Source organism: Malurus melanocephalus, unplaced genomic scaffold, assembly GCF_030028575.1.
Source record: "Malurus melanocephalus ecotype Western Australia unplaced genomic scaffold, MMel_1.1 scaffold_279, whole genome shotgun sequence".
NCBI classification, from domain to species: domain Eukaryota; kingdom Metazoa; phylum Chordata; class Aves; order Passeriformes; family Maluridae; genus Malurus; species Malurus melanocephalus.
In genome coordinates, this window is record NW_026623511.1 from 46,903 (window position 1) to 70,106 (window position 23,204).

General features: G+C 46.0%; 1 protein-coding gene across 1 annotated transcript in view; it reads left to right on the forward strand.

The window, feature by feature from the left end:
* WDR59 (WD repeat domain 59) overlaps positions 1 to 23,204 on the forward strand; it is a 49,574-nt gene that overhangs the window by 23,646 nt on the left and 2,724 nt on the right. The window contains exons 13-25 of the mRNA XM_057376397.1: positions 882 to 1,006; positions 1,884 to 2,048; positions 2,831 to 2,926; positions 4,325 to 4,481; positions 5,773 to 5,842; positions 6,114 to 6,267; positions 15,713 to 15,846; positions 17,222 to 17,303; positions 19,124 to 19,236; positions 20,235 to 20,382; positions 20,475 to 20,547; positions 21,626 to 21,752; positions 22,178 to 22,320. Coding sequence (XP_057232380.1) covers positions 882 to 1,006; positions 1,884 to 2,048; positions 2,831 to 2,926; positions 4,325 to 4,481; positions 5,773 to 5,842; positions 6,114 to 6,267; positions 15,713 to 15,846; positions 17,222 to 17,303; positions 19,124 to 19,236; positions 20,235 to 20,382; positions 20,475 to 20,547; positions 21,626 to 21,752; positions 22,178 to 22,320 — 1,587 coding nt within the window. The remainder of the gene's footprint in view (positions 1 to 881; positions 1,007 to 1,883; positions 2,049 to 2,830; positions 2,927 to 4,324; positions 4,482 to 5,772; positions 5,843 to 6,113; positions 6,268 to 15,712; positions 15,847 to 17,221; positions 17,304 to 19,123; positions 19,237 to 20,234; positions 20,383 to 20,474; positions 20,548 to 21,625; positions 21,753 to 22,177; positions 22,321 to 23,204) is intronic.

The window sequence follows — 23,204 nt, forward strand, 5'->3', positions numbered from 1 at the left end:
TGAAAAATCAGAACTTCCCTTCTGTCCTTGGAACCATCTTTAAAAAATGTATATATTTTGCCTTCTTAAGAAGTGGTGCCACAGCAAAACACTCTAATGGGGGTGCGTAGCAAGAAGCAAGGTAGAAGCTAGGCACAACCAGGCAGAGACCAATTCTTCTGAAACTCAGTGAAGTTTGTTATCTTAACCATAATTCTTTGTGTCCTGCAGCACTTGTCTGGCTGTTTAAATGTGTTCTGGCCTTCAGTGGTTACTGTCCTCCTGAAAACTGTTGGAACTGGAGAATTAGACCCAGTATTTTGATGAGTCTTTAAAGGCTGTTAAAGCACTAGAGTGCTTTGCAACATTAAATGTAAATGGCTGATACAAATGAATTAAACCTGTTAGGGCCAGAAACACTCCCTGCTCTCTACCAAAGCACTGTTACTCTTTGGGAGCTTTCCCTCAAAGTCAGGAGTGGTGGTGTGTTAGTCCCGAAGACCAGAGCGCCTCCTGGAGATGCTGTGGCTGCAGTTCTTTCCTGCTGAACTGAGAGGCTCCAGTTCAGCTGTGACTCTGGCAGCATTGTATAGGGAARAAAAAGGGTCTCAGGTGAGAAGAGATGGGCCATTTAGGACTGTATAGAGTACAGACAGGTTCTGTAACCTTTCTGGGAGCTCTGTGTGCAGACAGGTTTGGTTTTTTTGAAGAGAAGGGTCAGAAAYGTGCCTCTAAACAACAGCTGAGCCACTCCAGTTCACAGGTTTTACCGGGTAAAACTCATACCACCATGTGTCAGAAAAGCAGAGGAAAACCTGCTGTCTTGGCTGYTTCCTGACATCACATGGAAAAAGCCTGCCTGCTATAGCTTGTCTCAATCTATTTTCYATCTTTCCTGTCAGCCTTAAAAGAAGATTTCCTGAATGACCCCCTGGTGGGAAAGAAAACGGACCAACTGGGGCTGCCTCAAACGCTGCAGCAGGAGTTTTCACTGATCAAYGTGCAGATCCGAAATGTCAATGTGGAGGTACAGAGTTTCCTTTTGCTTGCTTGTTAGGAGGGGATGTGGGCAGGCTGCCTTACTGGAGCCTTTAGAAGGGAACCTTTACTGCAGTGACTGCTGTCTGTAAACAAGTTTTATTTTGAGCTGTAGAGATCCTCTTGGCCAGGGGTAGTAAGAAGGAGGATAATCCCAGACACTGGCGTGAGAGAAATGCTTCAGCACAGTAAATACAYTGGCTGATCTTGAGAAGGCTCGGTGATGTTTTCCTCTCTGCCTAGACTGCAGAGTGGAAGGTGACTTGTTCCATGCAGTTGATCTCATTTCAGCTGRTTCTGAACCATATCTGCTGAGCCCTTCCCATCTTGAACTTTGTCCCTCAGTTTTGGCCTCTCCCTTGCACTGCAAACCCTCTTCTGTGTGTGGAAGCTGGTTGGATACACAGCACTGAGCTGGGCTGGGAGGCTTGGAGCAGCTGCCTGTCTCCTTTCCCCACCTGGTGGTTTCACAGCTCATGGCATGATCCTGATGTAGTTTTCTGAGACAGTGGTGCAGGATCTTAGAAGGTGCTTGTTACTTCTGCACTGGGCCCGGAGCTCTCTGTGGCTCAGTGAGGTGGGTTGGAGTGCAGTGGCTGTTGGGAGCAGAGCCCAGCTCTCGGTGCTACCTGTGCTGGCCACGGTGTCCAGATGCTGGGATTGTGGAATGTCAGTCTGCTGGTGTGACCYGAGTCCATCCCCATCTGCCTGGGGCTTTTTGCATTGCTGTGTTCTGTGCCCTTGGRAACAGCACGACTTTGTCTTCTGGGTGTGCAGAGGAATCAGTCCCTCAGCATGCATTTAAGCCACTGTAAGTTTAAAAGTCCTGAGAGATGTAACTAGAGGGCAATTCCTTTTCCTCACAGATGGATGCAGTGAGTCGCAGCTGTACGGTGTCRGTGCACTGTGGCAACCACAGAGTCAGGATGCTGGTGATGTTCCCTGTCCAGTACCCCAACAACGCTGCACCGTCCTTCCAGTTCATCAACCCAACCTCGATCACAGCTTCCATGAAGGCAAAGCTGCTGAAGGTATGTGAGGAGTATAGAGTGTCTTTGTAAATATATAAATGATTGATACTTGGTGTCTGAATTTTACTGACATAACCAAACCTTGGTGATGACATACCACAGGTCATGCTGGTAAATTGTGAAGCCCATAGGATGACGTTTCTGTTGATGTTGCAGCGTGGTATTTGCCCATTTCCACTGCGTCATTTTAAACATGCATTCTTCATTGCTGCTGTGTTCCAGTGTGATATGTATCCTAACATCCTTCTCCATATGCAGTTGCCCTCAACCCAGTTATAGACAAAATGACCAGCTAAGCWTTCAGCCATAGAATGATACTATTTTGGAGCTGGGATGTTGCTTCCTGCTCTACTACATGACTGCTTTAAAAATGAGAGGACATTTTTTACGCGGGCTCCGCTAATTCAGACCTGGTGGTTGATCATCTGTTGTAGCAAGTCCTAATTCTAATGAAATCCCTTCCTCAGCAACACATTGGATCAGTTTGTGTTCCTTCCTGAGAAAAACTGGTCAAGTTTGCCACAAACTGGTATGAAACATGTGGGCCATGGTAATATTGAAACGTAAATCCTGGCTCAGTGTGCTGCTAGGTGAGCCTCAGTGCTTCAGTCAAAGCTCACAGGCATTCCTCAGAGCAGAAGCACACTAATGGCTCCAGTGGATGTTAAGGGATGTTTGTGGCCTCTTTGGATCCTGGCATCTAAGCTGCTCTGCAGACAAAAAGGATGTGAAGAAAGTGTGGAGGTAACCCTGATTCAATTTGCATCTTGTATGTATTCCAGATACTGAAAGACACTTCCCTGCAGAAAGTGAAGCGGAACCAGAGCTGCCTGGAGCCTTGCCTGCGTCAGCTGGTCTCCTGGCTGGAGTCTGTCGTGGTATGGAGAACTGCGTGGGCTCTCTGCCCTAGTTTGTTGTTTTTTTCCCATGTCCCACACTCCTGAYTCTGCAGTGAGAGTCTGGCCTCGTTAGACGTGTAAATAGACCCCTGTGACTGGCCATTCCATTTGTGTRAGCACTTCTTTTTAATCTTGAAGAGAGCTGGGAGGATGATTAGATGTGTTTTGTTTTCCACAAATGAGGCCCTGAAGGTTTGCTGCTATGGGGAACTGATATCCAGGTTACCAGGAGTGACTCGGGGTTGGAGCATCTTAGTGGTAGCTTTTCAGCTCAGAATATATCTCACTGACTGCCAGGACATGGTTATGACCCGTGAGAGAAGATGAGAGGCCTCAGGTTGTTGATGGATTGATTCTTGTCTGAAAGGCAGTGGCAGATGTCTCTACCTCCTCAGTTTTAGTCAAAGATCCTGCTAGTCCTATTCTAGGGTTTTTGTTTTCTTCCCTGACGAAAAAACCCCAAACTGTAAAAACCTGTTTTTTTTTCTGCAGCCTTGTGCTGAGGTTTTGTGGGGATGATACTGCAGATAAATCCAAGTCACACTCTGCTCTTAGCTGAGAGATCTGTGATACCTACTCAGCATCCCAGTGTCAGGTATTAGGTCTTTGTGTGGGTGAAGTGTACTGGAGTGGGTGCTTTTAGCATTCAGGAAAAGATTGGAGAGTTTCCTGAGGTTTCTTTTCTGAGAGGTTTTGTTTATTCTTCACTAATAAAGGGTTAAGGGTTTTTTTACATGTAAAGGCTTAATTCTGCTTGGTTTCAGCAGTAATATTGTACGAGCAGGAACTTTCTCTGCATTATGGAAATCTGACGACTCAAGCAAGGCACCACTGCTTTCAAAGAATTCCTTTAGACCAAAACTGTAGTATTCTTTATCCAAGTAAATGCAGATTTCTGCCAAAATTCCTATGGATAAGCCTGAGGTCCCCAGTATTTCACACCACCTGCCTTCCTCATTTGAAGACTCCCACCCACATTTGACACCCAACAGTTGTGTGGTATTCCCACCCGAGATTTTGTGCATCATTGAGGTAACATGTTCAGCTCAGCTTGCTGTCTTRAGAGTTATATCCAGAGTCTGAAGGTCAGATTTTCTGTAGAGTTTCCTYCTGTTTCTCCCCAAGTTAAGCTCTGCATTTCAACACAGTTATGGTGGGAGAGAAATCTCTAGAGAAGGAGCCAGAGAAGGTCTTTCCTCAAAGGCAAATAYGCCTGCAAGTGCCTTTGCAGTTGAAGCAGTAACTGTGCTCTGAGCTTGGTCTGCTCAAAGGATGAGCACCTCCTGTTAGGCTGTTTGGCACTGCCAGGTYCAGTGCTCTGGCTGGATTTCTTTCCTGTGGCAGCAGGAGTGTGACCTTGGGTAACTTCTGTTTCAGAACCAAGAGGACAGCACGTCCAGCAATCCCTACGCTTTGTCCAACTCCGTAACACCCCCCTTGCCCACGTTCGCCCGCGTCTCCAATGCCTATGGCTCCTACCAGGACTCTAACATCCCATTTCCACGGACCTCTGGAGCCAGGTTCTGTGGTGCAGGTCAGCCCTGTCACTGATATGTTACAGCAGCCACCTGGGGAAATGGTCCTTTAAATGTCTTGGGGAACACTTGCCTCTAACAAGACGAGGCTTTGGTCACTGCCGTGCAAGGTGTAAGGAATGGTGTTAAAGTAGTGATATTATGGTAAATTTATAGATGAGAYTGGTTAGCAACTGTTTGCAGTTGGTGTTGCATGCGGGGCTTTAGGATTTGGAAATGCAGGGCTAGCTGAAAAAATAACCTTTGGCTTGTGGCATGCCAGAGGCATTGACAGATCTCTTTTTATAGAACACTGGGAATAGCTGTTTTCCTTGCCTAGCTCTCTCCTGACAGCATCACATTACTGGGTGTATTCTGGCACTCAGTCTTCACAAAATTCCTGTGATTTGGGGTTGAACTTACCCCTTGCTGAAACCATATACATGTTAATAACCACTCTTTTCTCATTCTGCACTCTTTCTRTGATCCAAAATAGCTTTCCCAGGGTCATTAAGAAATATCTTCCAAATGGGAGATGGGGTACGATCACATCCAGGTTCCCAGGAGAGCATATAGAGGGTAAACATCATGAAAAAYCAGGTTAAGATCTGAGTAAGAGCTGTTAAGTTTCACTGAGCTGCTTCAGATGCACACATGCCTTCTCTGGACCTGACTGCATCCAGTCTGAATACATTTTGAAAGCTGCTTTTCATACAGGCTTCACTGAATTCCCAAGCAAAAGTAAAACAGAATAATATTGCATTGAATAGGCTTAGTGAAACCTGCTAAGTCCTGAAATTCTKGCAACAGTGGGTGGCTGAGGACACATGAGGTGCTAACAAACGGGGTAAGGCTTATGAGAGAGTGCTTTAGACTTGGCTTCAGATGGCTGGGGCTCTCCTGTTTAAGAATAGAGTTGTACAAACTGCAGTGGTTTCTCTGCATTGCCAAACATCACCTCACTCACCTCTGGAGAAACAGTGCATGGCAASTTCTGGTGGAGAGTTGAAATGTGCGTGTGTTTGCTCATTTTCTTTTCCTGTCTTTTCTCTAACAGCTGTAAGTCACTTGAAATGGTGCTTTTGAGAGAAACGTCTCAAAAACCCCATACTTTGCAGTGGGTTTGCAGGAAGTGGATTTGGGTTGAGAGAATGTGGTTGTCTGCTTTTAGTTTAAAATCAGTAAGGGTAGTGGGTAAGAACCCAGCCCCTTGCCTCTGATACGTGGGGAAATCTGGTCATTTAAGTTGAACCACCCCTGAGTAATCTACTCCTTGTTGCATGATGTTTATGGCATGTCCTGTCTCTTCAGGGTACCTGGTGTATTTCACGAGACCCATGACCATGCACCGAGCTGTGTCCCCAATGGAGCCCACACCCCGGTGAGTGCCTTGCATGGTGTTTGAGGTGTGCTGCTGTCATGGGCAGGAAAGTAGGAAAATACCAGGTCCTACACTGGAGCTACTCCCCTATAGTGTTAGCTGTGCCCTCAGCACGGAGAAGCGTGGGCCTGTACACCGCTGTGCCTCAGCAGAGACTCCTTTTGAGACAGTGGAACCATTGCTGGCAGCTTGTATTAGTGGARATGTCAGCGCAAGCCTGCAGGGTGTTTTGGTGGGAAAAGCCCCTGAAAGTGTTCTCCCTTTTTTCCAGGTCACTGTCAGCTTTATCAGCGTACCACAGTGGCCTCATTACCCCGATGAAGATCCGCACRGAGACTCCAGGCAACCTGCGTTTGTACAGTGGGAGCCCCACGCGCAGCGAGAAGGAGCAGGTCTCCATTAGCTCCTTCTACTACAAAGAGAGGGTAAGTACCAGACCAAAACACTGCTCCCAGCACTTTGGCTTTCATGGTCTGTTTTCTTTTCATTTAGCATTGCTGGCAACAGAAGCTTTATATTCCTCTCAAAAAGACAGCTTTGTATGGGCAGCTCTGTCAAATGGATTTATCTCCTATTAGTAACTTCTTTACCTCTGTAGCATTTGACTTGCTTGTTTTGATGTTTCTCTATGCTGACCATCACGGTTTCCTTCAGTGCATTACACTGTCTCCCTTTGCATTATGTAGGGTTAAAATCTCACCCTTTAAGAAGTTGTCGTCTTTAGCATGGAGGCAGCTATTGCTCTCTGGGTACTCCTTGATGTATATAACTGCAAAGGGTTGTGGCTCTCTGCAACTTACTGACAACTTCTCCTGGACTATGGGATGTAGTTGGTTATTTCTATTACAGGTGTCTMTTTCAGAGGTATGCATCCCTTTGGATCTTTGGTTTTTTTAAACAAAAATAATTTCTACATGATTCTCTGAAGATCCAATTCACATACTTCTGATTTAGGTGGAGGTTTTGCTGTTCCTGTTTACAAGCAAGGCTTTGGAGAAGAGTGGGATTGTTTCCTTCTGGGACATACTGGGTGAAGAAGACCTGTTGTAATTGTAGGGTGGCCTCAGGATAATTGTAAAGCAGCTGTGAGGGCCTAATGTGCCTGGAGCAGATGCTGTGGKAGCAATAGGCTGAGCAGGTTGTTAGAAACAAACTGTGCCTCTGCAGGGGGTGAAGCAGCTTGCAAAAATGCAGTAAGCTTCCACTGAGAGCCTCAGAATTTGGGGCATTTGAGTAGTTTGTTCATTGTCCCTGCAGAGGACACGAATCTGCTGCAGCAATGAAGAGCTTCCAAGGTACCCCAGGGAAAGCYAAAAGCTGTCTGCACTCTGCTGGCAGAGGCGTTTGGAAACTTGTGTCCCAGGAGCAGAGGAAGTCAGAGCCTTGAACACCCCTCCTTCCTGGGCACCGAAAGAGGTCTTGTTTTTCTGGTTGTGCTGGACATTGTCTCTGAGTCTGTGTCCTGCTTACATGATGTCATTACCCCTCCCAGCTGTGAGCACAGCCCCTGTCCCCAGTGCAAGTTCTGCTTCCATACAGAAGACTTTGAGTCCCCATTCTGCTTTTTTTTTGTTTTTCCCACACAAACTTTTTTTTTGATGAAAAGAGAAAATGGTGCTGCTTGGTACAAGAATTACAGCCTGTCCTGGTCTTTGTAGGAGAGTTTATTTAAAGAGMTACCTCTGTCCTCTGCAGCAGGCTTGTCTCTGACACACAGCCTCTCTAAGATGACAGACAAGGCTAAAAATAACATGTAGAAGCAGCTTGGTGCAATTTCATGTGACCTGTCTCCCCAGCSCTTGTATTGATGGCGACAAGATTTTTGTCACAGGGTAAAAAGATTCTAGAGAACAAAGTGTATGTGCAGCCATGTCTGCTGAAAGCCAGGGGAAATTCCTGTGTTCCCCTTCCCCCTGCCGAGCTATCTCCTCGCATGATGGAATAAATGTAAGAACCCTAGCAGGGAGCTAGTTCAAATGTTCTTGCAGATGAAATAGTCTTTAAAAAAAATCCCAAACCAAAAAGCCTGTATCTCCCTTCAGCAAAAGTTTTCTGATTCTTCAGGAGTTGATGTCATGGCCTCTGTTAGATCAATGCTACATATTTTGATGTAATTTCATTGTCAGGGTTTTAAAAAGCCCAAACTCTGCGTTTAGTTAACTCCTTGCTCTGAAGCTTGGATTCTATGTTTTCATTGAATAAAAGTTAAAATTTTGTGCATCAAACTCTGATATTCAACAACTTCAGCCCCCAAACTGAGCTTGTCGGCCAAGTATTTAAATCCCATGTTGCAGCCACTGGCATTACTACCATTASCAAGCAAATGGAATTTGCCCATTGCTAGACAGGAAAGATGTCATGCTCCCATAAAGATGGGAGCTGCTGATTCCAGCAGAGAGCTCCTTAGAAAGCCAAAATTAAACTAAATGTGGCACTGAGCCTTTTCATGCTCATTTAAATATGTATATATATATACACACACACATATATATATATATATATATATCTTTCTCACTTTTTATTCACATATGCACTCTCCTCCTTTCGTCCTCCCTCTTTTTCACTCCTCAAAAAAAAACCCACTGAAGAGCAGTAGTCAGCAGAAAGGAGGAGCTTTATCTATTCCGTGGCAATGCCGTCAGTGTTTTGAACCTGGGTGTCTCTTAAAGAAGGTGCCGTGGAGTTGTTTTTTYCCCCTGCAGTTAAAGGGTCGTGCCAGTGGGGACCTGGGGACAGCTCAGCCTTGCTTTACACAGGGATGATGACAGTGATGTTCTTATCCTTCCCATCAGRGAATTGTTGGGGGGACTGAGCTTGGTTTTGCTGCTTTTCCACTATACTSAATTTCCTTTAACTAACCCTTTTCTCCTTCTCTGTGAGGCCTGCTGGAGGAACCTGTAGCACACACCTGTAGCTGCAGCCTTCTCTCTCTCTCTCCATGGAGCCTGGGAGCCAGCCTTGGCTCCCTGACTGCAGGGCTCTCCCAGCAGTGAGATGCGAGGGGATGTAGAGGCTGAAGGCATGGCTGAGGGTCCTGGCTGTCTGCCATCAGCTGAAAACAATTGAAAAATACATTGTACATGACCCAAATAGCCCTTTTTATTGTATTGACTCTTACAGATCTGTACACAGAACTTTTTTTTCAAGTGAGTGTACAGAAGGATTCCACTTGTTGTTGCTATAGTACTGTGTTGARTGCCTACTGAAATGTCTTCAGGTTCCTAATGAAAGCCTACCTTGGAGCTATTCTGCGTAGTCAATCAGTGAACTTGATTGCTCACTCATTCTGAATGAGTTTCTCAACSCATTATGACAATTTCCACATGGCCCTGCCAAGCAGCAGTGTCTCTACATCCYTTCTAATATCCTGACATATGGCTTTTATTGTTTAAAATGAAAGTGAACAGTTACAGCAGGTTCCAGTGAATGAAGTTACAGGGGATGCTGGATGTTAAACTGAATCTGAGTAAGCAGAAGTATTTATTTAGTTTCCTGCAGGTACCTGTGCCCGGGTATTGGACAGCTGTGTTAAAAATGATGCAGTTTACACTTAGCTGCCTTCCTCTTCAGGCAAGAGGAGTAAAACTGTTTGGAGTTCAGACATGTGGGGCACTTGGGTGTTGTCTCTGTTCACAAAGCAGTTCAGTCATTCTTGCAGTTATACAACCCCTGTGTGGGAGACTTTTGAGATTTGTGTTTTCCACAGTCTTCCATAGAGGCTGGTGTGGGGCACAGACACAGCAGCCCTTGCTCTGCCAGATCTATAGGTAATGCTGTGCTGTACAATCGTGTGAGGATGAAAATGGGGATCGTGGTTTGCAACTGTTCGTTGTGTACCAGAACCATTGGGAACRGTATCTTTTACTCTGCTGGTTCAGGGCACTTTTCATTTCCGTTTATTTACCTTTGTCTTTAATTTTCTTGGTGTCTTTCTTCCCTTTTCCTGGGTATAATGTTTTCGCGTACAGATGTCTCCTCGCTCTGCCCGGCGACGTTGGTCCATACAAGCAATTAACGACTTCCCGGTACTGTGTGCTGTGCTAATACTGTCCTTGATATGACCCTGTCTTCTGCCCAAGGGCCCAAGAATAAAATGCCACCTGCCTGCCTTTGAGTAACCTGCACAGAGCTGGGGGACTCGCACTCCACACAGGGCCTAGGGCTTCAYGAGGGCAGATGCACGTGTAAGTGGGCAGGAGCAGACAGCAGTTTGTAGGGTGCAATTACTGACCTACAAGATGCCTGTTTCACCTGGCCTTGTGGTCAGGAAAGGATGCCAAGAGGTAATTTGAAGTGTAAGAAAAAATAATCRACCTCTAAGAAACAGAGTGCACTTTAGATGAGCTGAGTGATTATTATACAACATCAACCAACTGATGAGACTGACATTAGAGCACCTCATTTCTGAAGAGATGAAGCCTTGCTGGAGAGGGAGGGAAGACCACTTAAGAGCTGTGGAAGAAACAAACTGGTTGAGTTCCTGACAACAATCTGTCATCTCATTAAAATGAGCTGCCACTTCTCATTGCAATCCACCACACAGTCTTATTTCCTGGACCAATAAATAGAATTTCACTTGACTTGTGATCTTCTTCCAGCCTTGGAATTGTACCACCTTGTATTCATTAAGAGTGGCTGCACTTCAGCCACCCTGGCAGGTACTCCCTCCTCCTGGCACTGCCCTTCCAAGTCTGCTTTGACAGTTGTTTTCTGTTAGTCAGGTCCGCGTGCCCCTTAAGATCGAACATCATTCATGAACATCTTGATGATATAAGGATTGCTCAAGCTGTGCTGTACATTTGGGTAATTACTATTTCATCACTTATCTTCCAGCATAGACAAAGCTCAGAAAACTCCATTTCTTTAAGACTGTTTGTCTTAATGTCTGCTAGAACAGCTTTTTTCACAGCTGCTGTCCTTCATGCTATCTCTTCACAAGACAGCAGGGAATAAAATAGAATCCTGTAACACCTAATTTAACTTGGTATAATAGGATCAAACTTTCCTAATTATAACAGTTCTAAGACTGTACTAGCAAATAATAGGTGAAAGAAACCAGAAGTAATTTAATTGACTCCATCAAGGCTTTTTGCAAAGAGCTAGTAAAGAAATGTGAACAGCAGAGGCAAGAAATTAAGTTTGTTATGAATCAGGAGCAGACTGAAAGAAAGAAAATCAAGCGAGGAACTTGCCAGCTTGTGGGGTAAATTGTAGAGCRCAAAGGCCACAGGTTAATGCCCTTACCACTGGCCTGGAAGGAAGAGCAACTAGTGATGTGATCAAGCTATAATTTTGTCTAACGTGTACTTAAAAGTGGTACAGGGGTTAGTCCAAGCCTTGAAGGATTAATTATATTTGTGGATAACCTTTGGGAGAGGCTAAACTGACTCCCTGAAGTGGGCAGTGATGCCTAAGGTGAAGACACAGGCATACACAGGGAGAAGTGTAGGTTGTTAGTGCAAATCACGTGCCCTTCTTCTGGAAGAAGAGCTCAGCATTGCTCRAGGTGCTTGGGGAGGCAACAGCTTAGCAAGTTTACAGGAAGCAATAATTCGTCTTCCTTTGTMACCTCCTTTTCTGAAGTGCCCGTGCTTCAGGGCAGGTGCCAGCGATTGATTGATGGAAGATATAAAGAAATATTCCTGCTGTGGGGCATTTGATTCAAAAGGGCCTTGGAATTTTTAGCGCCTTTGYGGAAGGTGCCTGATACTGTGGGAAATGCTGTAAATAGTAAATGTTGATTATTTTGAGGAGAAAATCCAGGCAGAGCTGCATGAGCCACATGGGGGAGTTAATCTGTAGGCAGTTGTTCAGAATAAAGGAGCATCGCTTTCTACAGGGAGGAAGCAATTTTTGCATTTTATTTAAAAAAAAATTATTATGACAAGCAGCTTGAACTAGACTTGAGCAGRTTTAACTATTTTGTGCATTTCTTAYTGCAGCCTAATCTCTCTTGGCATCGAGTCTTCTGTTCACAACCTTTCCCTTTGCCCTACTAACGCCAGTTTATACCACAGACCCTGAAATTTTGCRTATGCTGATGTGGAACAGGCACTTTACATTTCAGGATCCTACTTAGAGCACTGCCTGCCTCAGCAGGATACAAAGGCACACACACCCAAGTGTTTAGCATCCTTTCCAGGAGGGCACGCAGCATTTTGCAACTCCTTCTGCTGAGTATGCAGTGATGATGGTGGTTGCTACAAAGCAGTTGGTGGCTTATTCTTGGGCTATCTGTTTCTACATGTAACCCATTTACTGCCATCGTTATCACCTCAGATTGCASCAAATTACAGCCTTGGGTATAGTAGTGCAGGTGCAGGCTGGCTTTTTTAGTCATTATTCAGTGCTGTTCCCTGCTGTCACCTCCAACCCCATGATTGTCCTAAATGCTCTGGTTTCTTCTCGTGCTCTGAGGAGCTGATGAGTCTTAATTTACTTATCACTGTAGCTATTTTCTTTCATATCTTCCTCTCCTTAAAACTGAGGAGCAGCTGGGTAGATGCAGTTCTCCTTGGCATGGATTCTAGGCTTCTGAAAGAGCTAGAAATGTCATGGGCAGTGCAGAAGACCTGTGCCTTTGTCCTTCAGCTGCCAGTAGCTAGCTTGGTGCATGTTGATTTCTGCTTCAGCTCTAACTGTTATGTTCCCTGCTCCCCATCCTGACCTGTGCTCCAGCCCCTAGGAAGAGACATGTTTTCTGTTCTATCCTAATGCCCTTGAGCCTTGGTGACACCTTTTGATTGCACTGTAGTGGGAGCTCCTCGTGGGAGTAGAGGCGGAGTGGGAGGGAGGTGGTTTATGGCCAGATAAACCCAACCTAGAGCTTTCTTTGTCTCTGGTAATCCCTGTTGAAAGTGCTCAACTACCGCCTGGTGGAGAGCTACTCCTGTAATTAACACCAGCAATTACTGTCTTCAAAGCAGAACTTCTGCTGTCAGTGATGAACTTTACCCCATCCATCATGGTTCCCACATTTCTGATTGTGGAGGTTTTTTTATAACTTTTGCTTTTACTTTCTGTAGCTGAGGTAAACTGGAATCGCAAAAAAWCCCAGACATTTTAAATGGTGACTCTACATGTAGCTTAAAGATTTTTTTTTCTGTCACAGCTTTAGGGGCTGAAAGTGATGGGCATGGAAGTGTAGTACAGGCAGGGCATGTGGCCATCAACTAACTCCGCTCCTGAGTTGCACCAGTAATGAATTAGGGTTTCCTTTTTTGCCAGTAAATAAGCTGTGTTAAAAGGAAGAAAACACGACAATTTTGTTTTGAGTTCAAGTTTTCAGGGGGTTCTGATACATTTAGTGTTTCCATTTGTCTGGTGATATGCTGAAGCAAGCAGTGGAAACCATTCATGAGAGCTCTTTTTCATTCTCATCTCCATTTGTTGCCATTCTCCTCCAAAAAACAATTCGATTGCCTGTGGAAAGTGATATATGTTRTCCGTTTCTAGTCTTGAAATGTCTATTGGATTACTTCTTCAGTCCACTCTTGCAGGGGGCAGGGCAGATTGAATCTGTTCCCAAAGACTGGGCAGAGGGAGCTCTCCATTGACTGTGAGTCCTGGGGGAAGCTGGCTGACAGATGGTCAGGAGGTGGCAAGTTGCTCTCCAAATTACCTGCCAGGCTCCAGAAGCTCTTGTTGATAGCCCTGCAGAATGTTCTTTGTCTGCAAGGCTGGGCTCAAACACCTGCTCAGACACAGCACAAATAACAGCTTTTGCTGTTAAAAGCCTTTTAGCCTTTCCAGGACAGTGCCTGAGCTCTTTCCTCCTGGCAGTCGTTGTGCTGGGGCTCCCAAGCTTCACTCCCATGCTGGTTTTGGAAGCATCAGCAGCTCCTCACCGCACCAAGGAGACAGCATTTGCTGTCCTGAGAAGGCATGAGGTACAGGTGCCAATGTTACTTGGGAGCCTTGTTGTAATAAAGCCCACATCCTTGAGCATGGGAAGGGCAGCTAAACTTTAGGTGTTATCAAAACAGGATTATCCTGCCCAATGGYGAGAGAGGCAGTGCCCTGATTGGTCTGGAGAGAGGTGGGTCTCCCATCTGACCCCATTCTAGCCACCTTCCACTGCATAGTGCTTTTCAGCTTCAGGGGACAGATAAGTACTATGGGCAGATTCCTCTTGGATTAATTAGGATTTGAGGGAATAGTGTAGAGAACTAGTCAGTCAGCTTTTCTAGAGCACTGGATGCTGACAGACCTGTTTCTACCTGTGTTTCACACCTCTGAATGTTGGACACGGTGCAAGTTCTGCACCTCTTTACTCTAGAGAATGTTGGAAGATCAGGGGAATGGTGATGCTGTGTAACATGGGCATCCCTGGGAAAACCCACCTTTGCCTCCTTTGAGGCTGAAATGCCTTGTTCACTTACTGTCAAGCTGGAGCCTCTGATCCTCAGCCACACAGTGTTCAGAAAAGCTTTAGGAGCTTATCCTTTTTGCTTCTTGTGGCATGTGTTAGTAAAATGCTCAGCATGGCAAGMCCTCCTCAGCACATTGGCCTAAGCTTGGGCCAGGCAGGCAGTGGCATTTCTTAAGGTCATGAGTTTTTTAAGGACATTTTGTGTCTGATAAGTCTGCCCAGGTTCTCACAGGACTGCATGGTCATGGTCAAAGGCTACATGGCACTTAGCCATCCCAGAGCTGGCTTCATATCCACAGTAAAGGTGACCCTGCTTGCAGATCCAAGTCCTGCCCTTCCTGCCTCCCAGTCTGCTCTTTAGGAGCACCAGTGTGAGCCAGTGTGAGCTGTGTGTGCCTCGCAGAGCCATCTGCACTGGGGTTCCTCACTGGCCCCTTGAGAAGGGGCTGTTCTGCTTCAGTGAGGCGTGTGGGAAGCCCCAGCACGAGATCCCCAGCAGAGCCTCCCTCAGTCAGCATGAGCAGGCGTTTCCATGTGGGTCTGTCAGCTCTGTGTGGCAGTGAGGGAACACGCCATAGGAGAGCAGCATTGCAAAGCATTGGAACTCTGTGTAGCAGCCAGTGCTTCCTTCAGCAGAGCTCCAGTGCCTTCTGCCTGTCATGCTGCCACACATCCTCTCATCCCTCCTCCTCAGTGTCCTAGAGCGTGGAGCTGGAAGAGGCCAGGATACAAATACTCTATGGTGTTTCACACAGCCAAGGTGGCTTTATGCAGCTTGGCTTTAAGATAGCTTGTATCTGTCACAGGGAATATTTGGGAATCTTGGCTTCTTGTTTCTGTTCCCTTCTGTTGGTTCCTCTCCTTTCTTCACCCTTCTCTTATGTCCTGAGCCAGCTGTGAGCATGGTGGCTAGGGATCCTTGCTAGGAAAACTTGGGCCCTGCTTTATCATCTGCCAGTTTTTTGAAGCTGTTGATAAAGRAGGGGGTGGAAGCCCTGTGCTGGCGCTGAACAGGGCTGTTTTCACCCTGAAAAAGGACCTAGGACAGTCTGGAGCTGTGGGCTTGCCCCGAGGCAAAGGGTGAGCAGCAGCTGCCCCCTGCATGTCTCCATGCTGACGCTGGCTGAAGTCAGCAGTGGTCTATGTGCAGAGGGTTCCCAGAGAGTGAGAATTGAATGGTCCTCCTGCCAAACTTGCCCASGTTTGATTGGCATCCCGATGCTGATTTATTCTATTATTGGCTTTCACAGRGAAACTCACAAAATACTTCTTGAGTGAGTTTGACCTTGAGCTCGCTGCCTTTACCTGCTTTTCACTTCCTACAGATGGAGATGCTTGTTCTCCTGGGCATGTCATGGATGTTTTCCAGGGTAACACAGAGCCTTCTGAAAGGCAGGTTTGGGTGCTGCTTGCATTATTCCTGACCCTAGTRCTTTGTTCCCTGTCCCAAGCAGTCCACTGTCCTCTTCCCCAGTAACACATTTCTGTTCGTTCTGCAGAAATCAAGGAGGTGGAAAAGCAAACGAGAGGGGACAGATGCCAACAACCGACCCATCAAAGCTGCTGGGAAAGTTATTATCCAAGATATTTCCTGCTTGCTGCCTGTCCACAAGCTGCTGGGAGAGCTCTACATGTGAGTATGGGCTGTCACCCTTTCCCAAATGAAAGCAGCTGTCTTTGGCATTGCTGTGCTCTACATCAGTTAGCACAGATCCTTCAGTGTTTCTCTACCTTCTTCCTCTGTCCTTACCTCACTGCTTTTTATGGTATCCCTTTGCCTGTGACAGGGGACTTGTGTCCTGTAAATCTGAAAAGTGTGAGGGAAGACATTTGTGATGGGGAGTTTGAAGYAGTGCTTCAGCATCATCACTGCAAATGTTACAGGTTCAGGTTTTYACCTGTTAAAGAGAGAAATTATCAGTAGAAATTCATTTTCAAATCTCATGTTGAACCCTACACTTTAATGCAGAGGCTTAAAAATCTTAGTAAATACACATTTTCATTCTGTGAACTGTTAATAGCTCATAAAGCTTTTTAATTTTGGAAGTATYTGGTATGTTCCCACTTGGAGATTCGGTTGTACGTGTCAGGTGTGTACTGCAAGTTGTTCTGCTTTAATGGAAAGAATGGAGTTCTGTGGGCATTTTTGTGGATTTGTTGGTTTTGTTTGTGTTTCTTTTTYAATTGAGGGCTTCCTTTTTCCAGACTTTCTAAATCACATGGTTACAAAACCTCTGTTCCTGAATTTTTCTTTCTTAGCTTTGGTAATACTGTCTGGTCCTTAACRGAATTTCCAGTTTATGGACATTCCGGAAAGAAGTAGGTTTCCTTTCTGAGGAAAGAAAGAGAGGAAAAAAACCCTTCCTTCTCTCTTTTTCTATGTTATTAAAGAGAATGCTCTTTTAAAAAAMCTGTTAGACCTTTCTTTTTGGGATATCTTGTATAGACAGCCTGGCCCTTTTCTGTGTGCTGTAAATCTCAAGCAGTTGAAGTGCTGGGAAGATTTCTGAAGATAGGCAGAAAAGCCCACATGGGTTTTCTAAGCCCACCTTGCCAGCCTGTCAAGGCTTCCTAGTGGGGTGTTATGCTCCTGGGGAACAGGCTGAAGGCCAGCCTGGTTCTCCCCAGTGTGCCACTCTCTCCCTCTGAGTCAGCCAGAGCAAATTGATGGGCTGAATGGGAACAGGACCATGTAACTAATAGCACCAGCTTTTAGAGACAAGAAAGTTTCTGGACTTTGTGAAGTCCTGGCAGAAGTTTGGTCTGATGTCCTCTTGGAAATGGTGCTGCCTAGAACCAATTCCAGCTTGTGTTGAGCTGGACTTGGTATGTGGTGTATTAGCAAAAATGARTAGTGGGAGGAGGATGGCACTGAGCCCTGAATGACAGAGAAGGGTGGGATGGTATCCTGGTGGTGCAGAGAGGGTTATGTGGATCAGGAGGTTCTGGGTTCCCCACCTTTGTAGATAATGTGCCCATCAGAGCTGAGTTACCTCCTTTCTTTTCAGACTGAACGTTAAYAACATCCAGGAAACTTGCCAGAAGAACGCTGCCTCAGCCTTGGCTGTGGGCCGGAGGGATCTCGTACAGGTATGCCATGGATTCAGAGCTCTTCCTCTGCATGCTGTGCTGTCACTGACACCCAAATGGCCACCAGGGTTCAGCAGCTGTACCAGGGAGTCTCTGCTTGCTGAACCAGGCTTGGAACAGCCGCCAAGGTGCTCTCCATCTCGCTGACTCTGGGCATCGAGAGATTCCTTCCCAGGGCTGCACACACAATCTTTTATGCCCTTTGCCAAACTAGGTGAAACACATTTTTCAGGGAATTCCTGTAGGCAAAGTGAGGAATGCAGCCTGCWTTTGAGTCATCAAATGGAGTAGCTGTGCACAGAGTTGCCTAGGTGCTGTCAGCATTTTGAGCCGTAATTTTTTTCGTACTTATGTAATTGTTCCCGTTGTTTGGCATTCATCTGTGCTGGCACTGGGTGCTAACTGCAGCTATCTTCTCCCAAGAGAGCCTGGGCCCAGGGGCCCCAAAATGGGGCTGGCTATGTGCCTTCAGCTAAAAATAGGAGAAAAATGGCTGTTGTGGCCYATGCTTTTCCCTGTGATTAGTCTATCAAAACAGGCAGAGCATTTGACAGGACATGGCAGCACCTGAAAGAGATGGGAACTGGCACAGGAGCTGTGCACATCTGCTCAGCATTTGTCTCTTCCTAGAGCTGGACAAGCAACATGCATAGGCTTACCTGCTGTAAGCAGAAGCTGACTCAGGCTGTTGTCTTGCTTCTTGGTGGGTTCTGKGAGACCAGCAGAGAGAAAGTAGGTCTAGTTCCTCTTTTTCTGTTCTTCCTCTTGCAGTCTGGTTTGTCCACATTGGACCAGAGTTGGGTGGAGTAATTTCAGTAAGATTTCTCTGAGATAACTCTGTTTCTTGATTGATTTTCTCTGTCCTATGTAACTCCAGCCTGTGGTGCAGCTCAGAGCAGACACAGAGGCTTGAGTTGCAAGTTACAGGTTTGGTGTGCTCTGTAGCAGTGTAGGAAGTGGCATCTTTCCTGTTTCCTTTCTGTGCTCGCTCTTACTCAGGCCAGTCCTTGTTTTGGTTTCTCCCATTTCTCTTTGTGGTTTCACAGAGGGAACAGCTTTGGGACTACTTTTTCTGTCTGTTCTTTGTACTTGGAGCATGTATTTTTTCTTTACTACTCATATTGTCAGTTTTCTAATGTCTGCATCTTTTTAGCACCATGCTCTTTTTCCTTCCCTGTTCTTTTTTTCACGCTAAGCCAGGAACTTTCCTTTTCCCTTGAATATTCCAATTGTCCCAATTTTAAAGGCACAGCAGAAAAAAGAGTCCTAGGTCAGTGGTATAGAGACTAACAAGGTGGAATCATTTTCAGAATAGAGGATGATAAATGAAGGCGAAGTTTCATGTGAAGTAGTTAAACTTCTGAAGTAGAAAAGGCAAACTGTGTCCTGTCTGTATCAGGCTGCACTAGGAAAATACTGTTTAGTAGCACTTACAACTAACCAAAGGATGCCTTTAATGCAAATAATGATTTACCAATAAACTCTCTGCCACTGGACATCTCTGAAGAATTGTATCAAATCTAAACCCTTTTGAGGCTTGTGAATATAAAATGCACTAAATAGGCTACAGACTTTTCTGCTTTTACATTTAATCCAAACACAAAGTGAGTGGGACAGGGACAGCTTTGGTTTTGTGTTATTCTCTGTATTATTTGTGACACAGAGACCGAAACTGTTGCCTGCTGTCAGGGGAAAAAAAAACAAAACAGACAAGCTCCATTATTATCTGTCTGTCTGTGTGTGAATTTGTGCACACCTATGCCCTGGGAGTGTGGTTAATCCTAATTGTAMCTTTGCTGCTTTTCCTTCCTGTCTGCCAGGTTTGGTCACTGGCCATGGTAGCCACTGATCTCTGTCTTGGACCGAAGTCYGACCCAGATTTAGAGATACCTTGGGCACAACATCCATTTGGACGTCAATTACTGGAGTCCTTGTACGTGTCTGAATGCTGGGGAGGGGTTGGGGARTGGTTGCTGAAGCAGAGCCCCCCGTAACTATGTATGTTTAAGGGGTCATTTTAGGTTTGGGGTATTGCCACAGCATGGATTTTTTTCCTGTCTCAAGCCTGCAATGCATCACAAAGGGAAGCTCCAAATGTGTTTCTGGCATACAGGAGGCAGCCCTTGACCTTCCACTTGCCACTCAGGTCTTCCTTGGCCAGCATTGAGCAATAGGCCAGGCACAGGTGGGGCTCTGCTTTCCATGCCCACAATGTCTGACTTGGAGATTTGGGTTTCCTGCTCCCCACTAAACGAGCCAGTTGGGGCAGCACCTTGTTTCACTTTCAGATTCCCTGTTGTCATCTAGCACTATTGGGAAATCATTCCAGTGCCCTCAAAGCCAAGTGTTAGCTACAAGTGTCATCCAGATAGTGAATCTGCTCAGGAGGGCACATAATTAATAATYGATATTATTGGTCGATCCACCTTATTTGGAAGTGCAGAATTTATGTGCTGTTCTTTCCACACTGTTGCTTGGCTGAGCTGGGAGCACAGCACAGGTTATTCTTCATCACTCTCCATCTTCAGAGTGAACCAGAAACTTCCTAGCCTTCCAGAAAATCTGTAGTGGGCTTTTACCCTGTGACCTAGGTGCAGGATGCTTGCACCCAGAGAGCTTTATCAAAAAGGTGGTGTGGCTGGGAGTGAATTTAATGGCTCCAGCGTTACATCAGAGCACAAGTACTGCTGGATTCCCAGAGCTCCCATCTTTCTCCACCAGTTGGGAGATGAGTGTTTTGAGAAGGAGAACTTGGCTTCTCAAAGGTGTGACAGAAAAGCCAACCCAGTCCCTCAAGTGCATGTGTCTCCTGTGGGCACTCATGACACCCAAACCCATGTATGCAACAGGCTTGAAATTAGCTGYCCTGGAGTCTCCGAGGTTTTACCACTGAATTCTGCCCGGTCTCACACTGTCTTTTTCCTTTCCCAGGCTGGCTCATTACTCACAGCTCCATGATGTRCAGACCCTGGCCATGCTCTGCAGTGTGTTTGAAGCCCAGTCCAGGCTCCAGGGATGCTCCAACTCCTGTGTCCCCTTTCCTCAGCGTGCCTCCAACCTGGCCTCCCACAGCCGATATGTATGATCAGTGTTTCTTTCCTATTTGTCTTAGATATCTTTGAACATCTCACATGTAGATTACATTATTTATTCTTCTTCCCCCCTCTACAGCCCAGCTTTACTTCCTCTGGCTCCTGTTCCAGCATGTCAGATCCTGGAACTGGCACTGGTGGCTGGAGCATAGGTATGTGACCTGGCTGTAATAAAGSAATCTCCCTCCTTTCCGGCCAAGGTTTTAGATGGCTCCTGGGATGGGGAAAGGAGGGAGTTAGTACTGGTTGTGATTGCAGATGTGCTCAGCCAGAGCAGCTCAGTGGGGTTTGGCCAGAGCAGCTCTGTGGGGTTTGACCAGCATGGTGTGACTCGAAGGCTGGAAGTGAGCAGGGCTTGCAGTATCTGTGTCGAGGCTCTAGCCATCCTGCACCTTCTGACTTCAGTAAATACTTCATTCAATGAGTATCGAGAGTGGTCTCAAAATGTCAACAGCCAGCTAATTCCACAGGGTTGAGGGGGAAAAGCAAAGCTGTGCTTTTTCCTCTCAATGGAAAGTCAGCAGCAGTTGGAAAAACTGGGTTGTTGGTGCCATAAATATCTGCAGAGATTTTTCACTGAGCTGCAAAGGGGCAGTGACCAGTCACACCTAGAGGCTCTGGTATCAGGGTTAGAGCTTGTGACTGATTCCTGATGATATTCATGATCTGGAGCAGCATCAGCCCTGTTAGCACCAAAGCTGTAATTTTTCAGTGTGATACCGAGGCACGTGTGACATGGGAAAGAGGAGAGGATGGGGGTTAGGGGAGTGGATAATCTCTTGTAGCAGTTATTAGCAGTCATCTCCCTGCCCCTAGGGCAGTACCTTGCATACAGAGGCCCCTTTACGTAACAGCAGTCCTAGTGATGAGCGTCCTCCTGTCTAGGAAAGAGGAGCCCAGTTCTGCCAGGGATAATGTTCCTAAGCAAACTCCATGGGATTGATTGCCTGATTATCTTTTGTCTGAAGTAGAGGGCAAAAAGGATTGCATCAGATTTCTCTGCCTGGTGATGCCCATTCCTGTCCTGCCACCAGAAGTGCAGTAGAAGCACTTGGCAAGTAGAGGCTGGCACTTRGTTCTTGGAGGTGGGGCAGTGTTTGTTGGAATGCAGAGGTTAGTAGGACAGAGATAGGACAGAAATGAGGGGGTGCAAACCTGTGGTCTTTCATGTCCCTTCCTGACCGCAGTTTTGATGGGGGAAATGCACTCACAGTCTCTTGGTGCTTACAGCAAACAAAGACACGGAGCAGGCCTCCACTCCCTGGTGTGAGTCTTCTCCAGATGACTTCCGCTATGGAAACCTAATGTATCCTGATCATCGGGAGAGGGAGAAGGACCAGCATGAGAAAAACAAAAGGTAGATTATCACATGCCTCAAGGGTATTCAGAGATGCTTTACTTGTGTCTTAGTCACCTGGAACTCCAAAACCAGGTCTCTGTTGGTGCTGTGCAGCACCACACCTGCCCCTAGACCTTGTCATTCACATAATTACATGAAGAAGCTTCATCCTGCAGATCAACGCTGCTGGGATTACAGAGGATCCATCCCTGAGAGGCCCTGGTGGAGGCCCCAAAGGGCAGTCCACCCACGGAGTGTACACCCTGCAGCGTAGAGCAAGTCAAGGCCAGAGCAGTTTGCATTCAGCAGTGTTTCAGCAATACGTGGGACGTACCCTGCTGTGTTTCTAGCAATGTGAGCTGGTTGTACAGCCATTGCTGGAAAGAGGGCTGCAGCCAGGGTCTCTGAGAGTCAATCAATCACAAGTCTGTTTGTTCCTCTAGGCTGCTGGATCCTGCCAACACTCAACAATTTGATGATTTTAAGAAGTGCTATGGAGAAATCCTTTACCGCTGGGGCCTGCGGGAGAAGCGGGCTGAGGTTCTGAAGTTTGTCTCATGTCCTCCTGATCCCCACAAGGGAATTGGTGAGTGTCTGGTCCAGTTGCCCAGCTCTGCCCAGCCACGGCTCTACCACAAGAGTTTAGGAACATGCAATTTGCAGGGCAGGATGTGTCATGGACAGAATGGACTATGTTTATCTGAGAGACCCACCCAAGGGAGTGACGAGGGTTTAAAATTATTATATAGGTGTAATTGAATCTTGGTRCAAATTATTCCACAAGATAAATGACAGCAAACCAAATATTTAATATGAATAAAATATGAAGGGTTTATTTAAGTTGATGAATATAATGATAATGATTAGGCTGAAGAGACCTTAATCAGAATTATTTACAACACGCAGTATAGAAAGCTWAAACTAATAATATAGTGCTCTGGTTTCAAATCAATAATATCAAAGCTACTTTAATAATTAACAGGCATTGATGTTCACCCATAACAATGACCATGGGAAAATCTCTCTCATTCAGCCTTGAGGAGTGACCTTGAGGGATGTCCCCACCCAAGGGAAGGATTCTTCACRCACACCTAAGGGAGATGTGTTAAAAATTTTCACCATTTAAAATTGGAACTGGTCTTTTATGGTTTGAAGTGATTGTCAGTCACACCATTTTAGATAAAATGTGGTTCTGCCTGCTCAGCAGAACGTGCTTTATTTTTGAGTAAGATGCTATCAGCTCTTTGGTTTCTTCTTCTGTAAACATCTGCCTCTCTCTTCCCTGCCAGGGCTTTCACATCCCTGGTGCTGCCACTCTTGGTGAGGAAGCATTTGCCTTACCTATCCATATGATGGGTCTAATTTGGGGTAGTGTGWTCAAGCTGATTTGAGCACCCTTCAACACAAAGAACAGCAAGCCCCCCTGCTCAATCCATCACTGATGGCTTCCAAGTAGGGCAAAATCCAAGC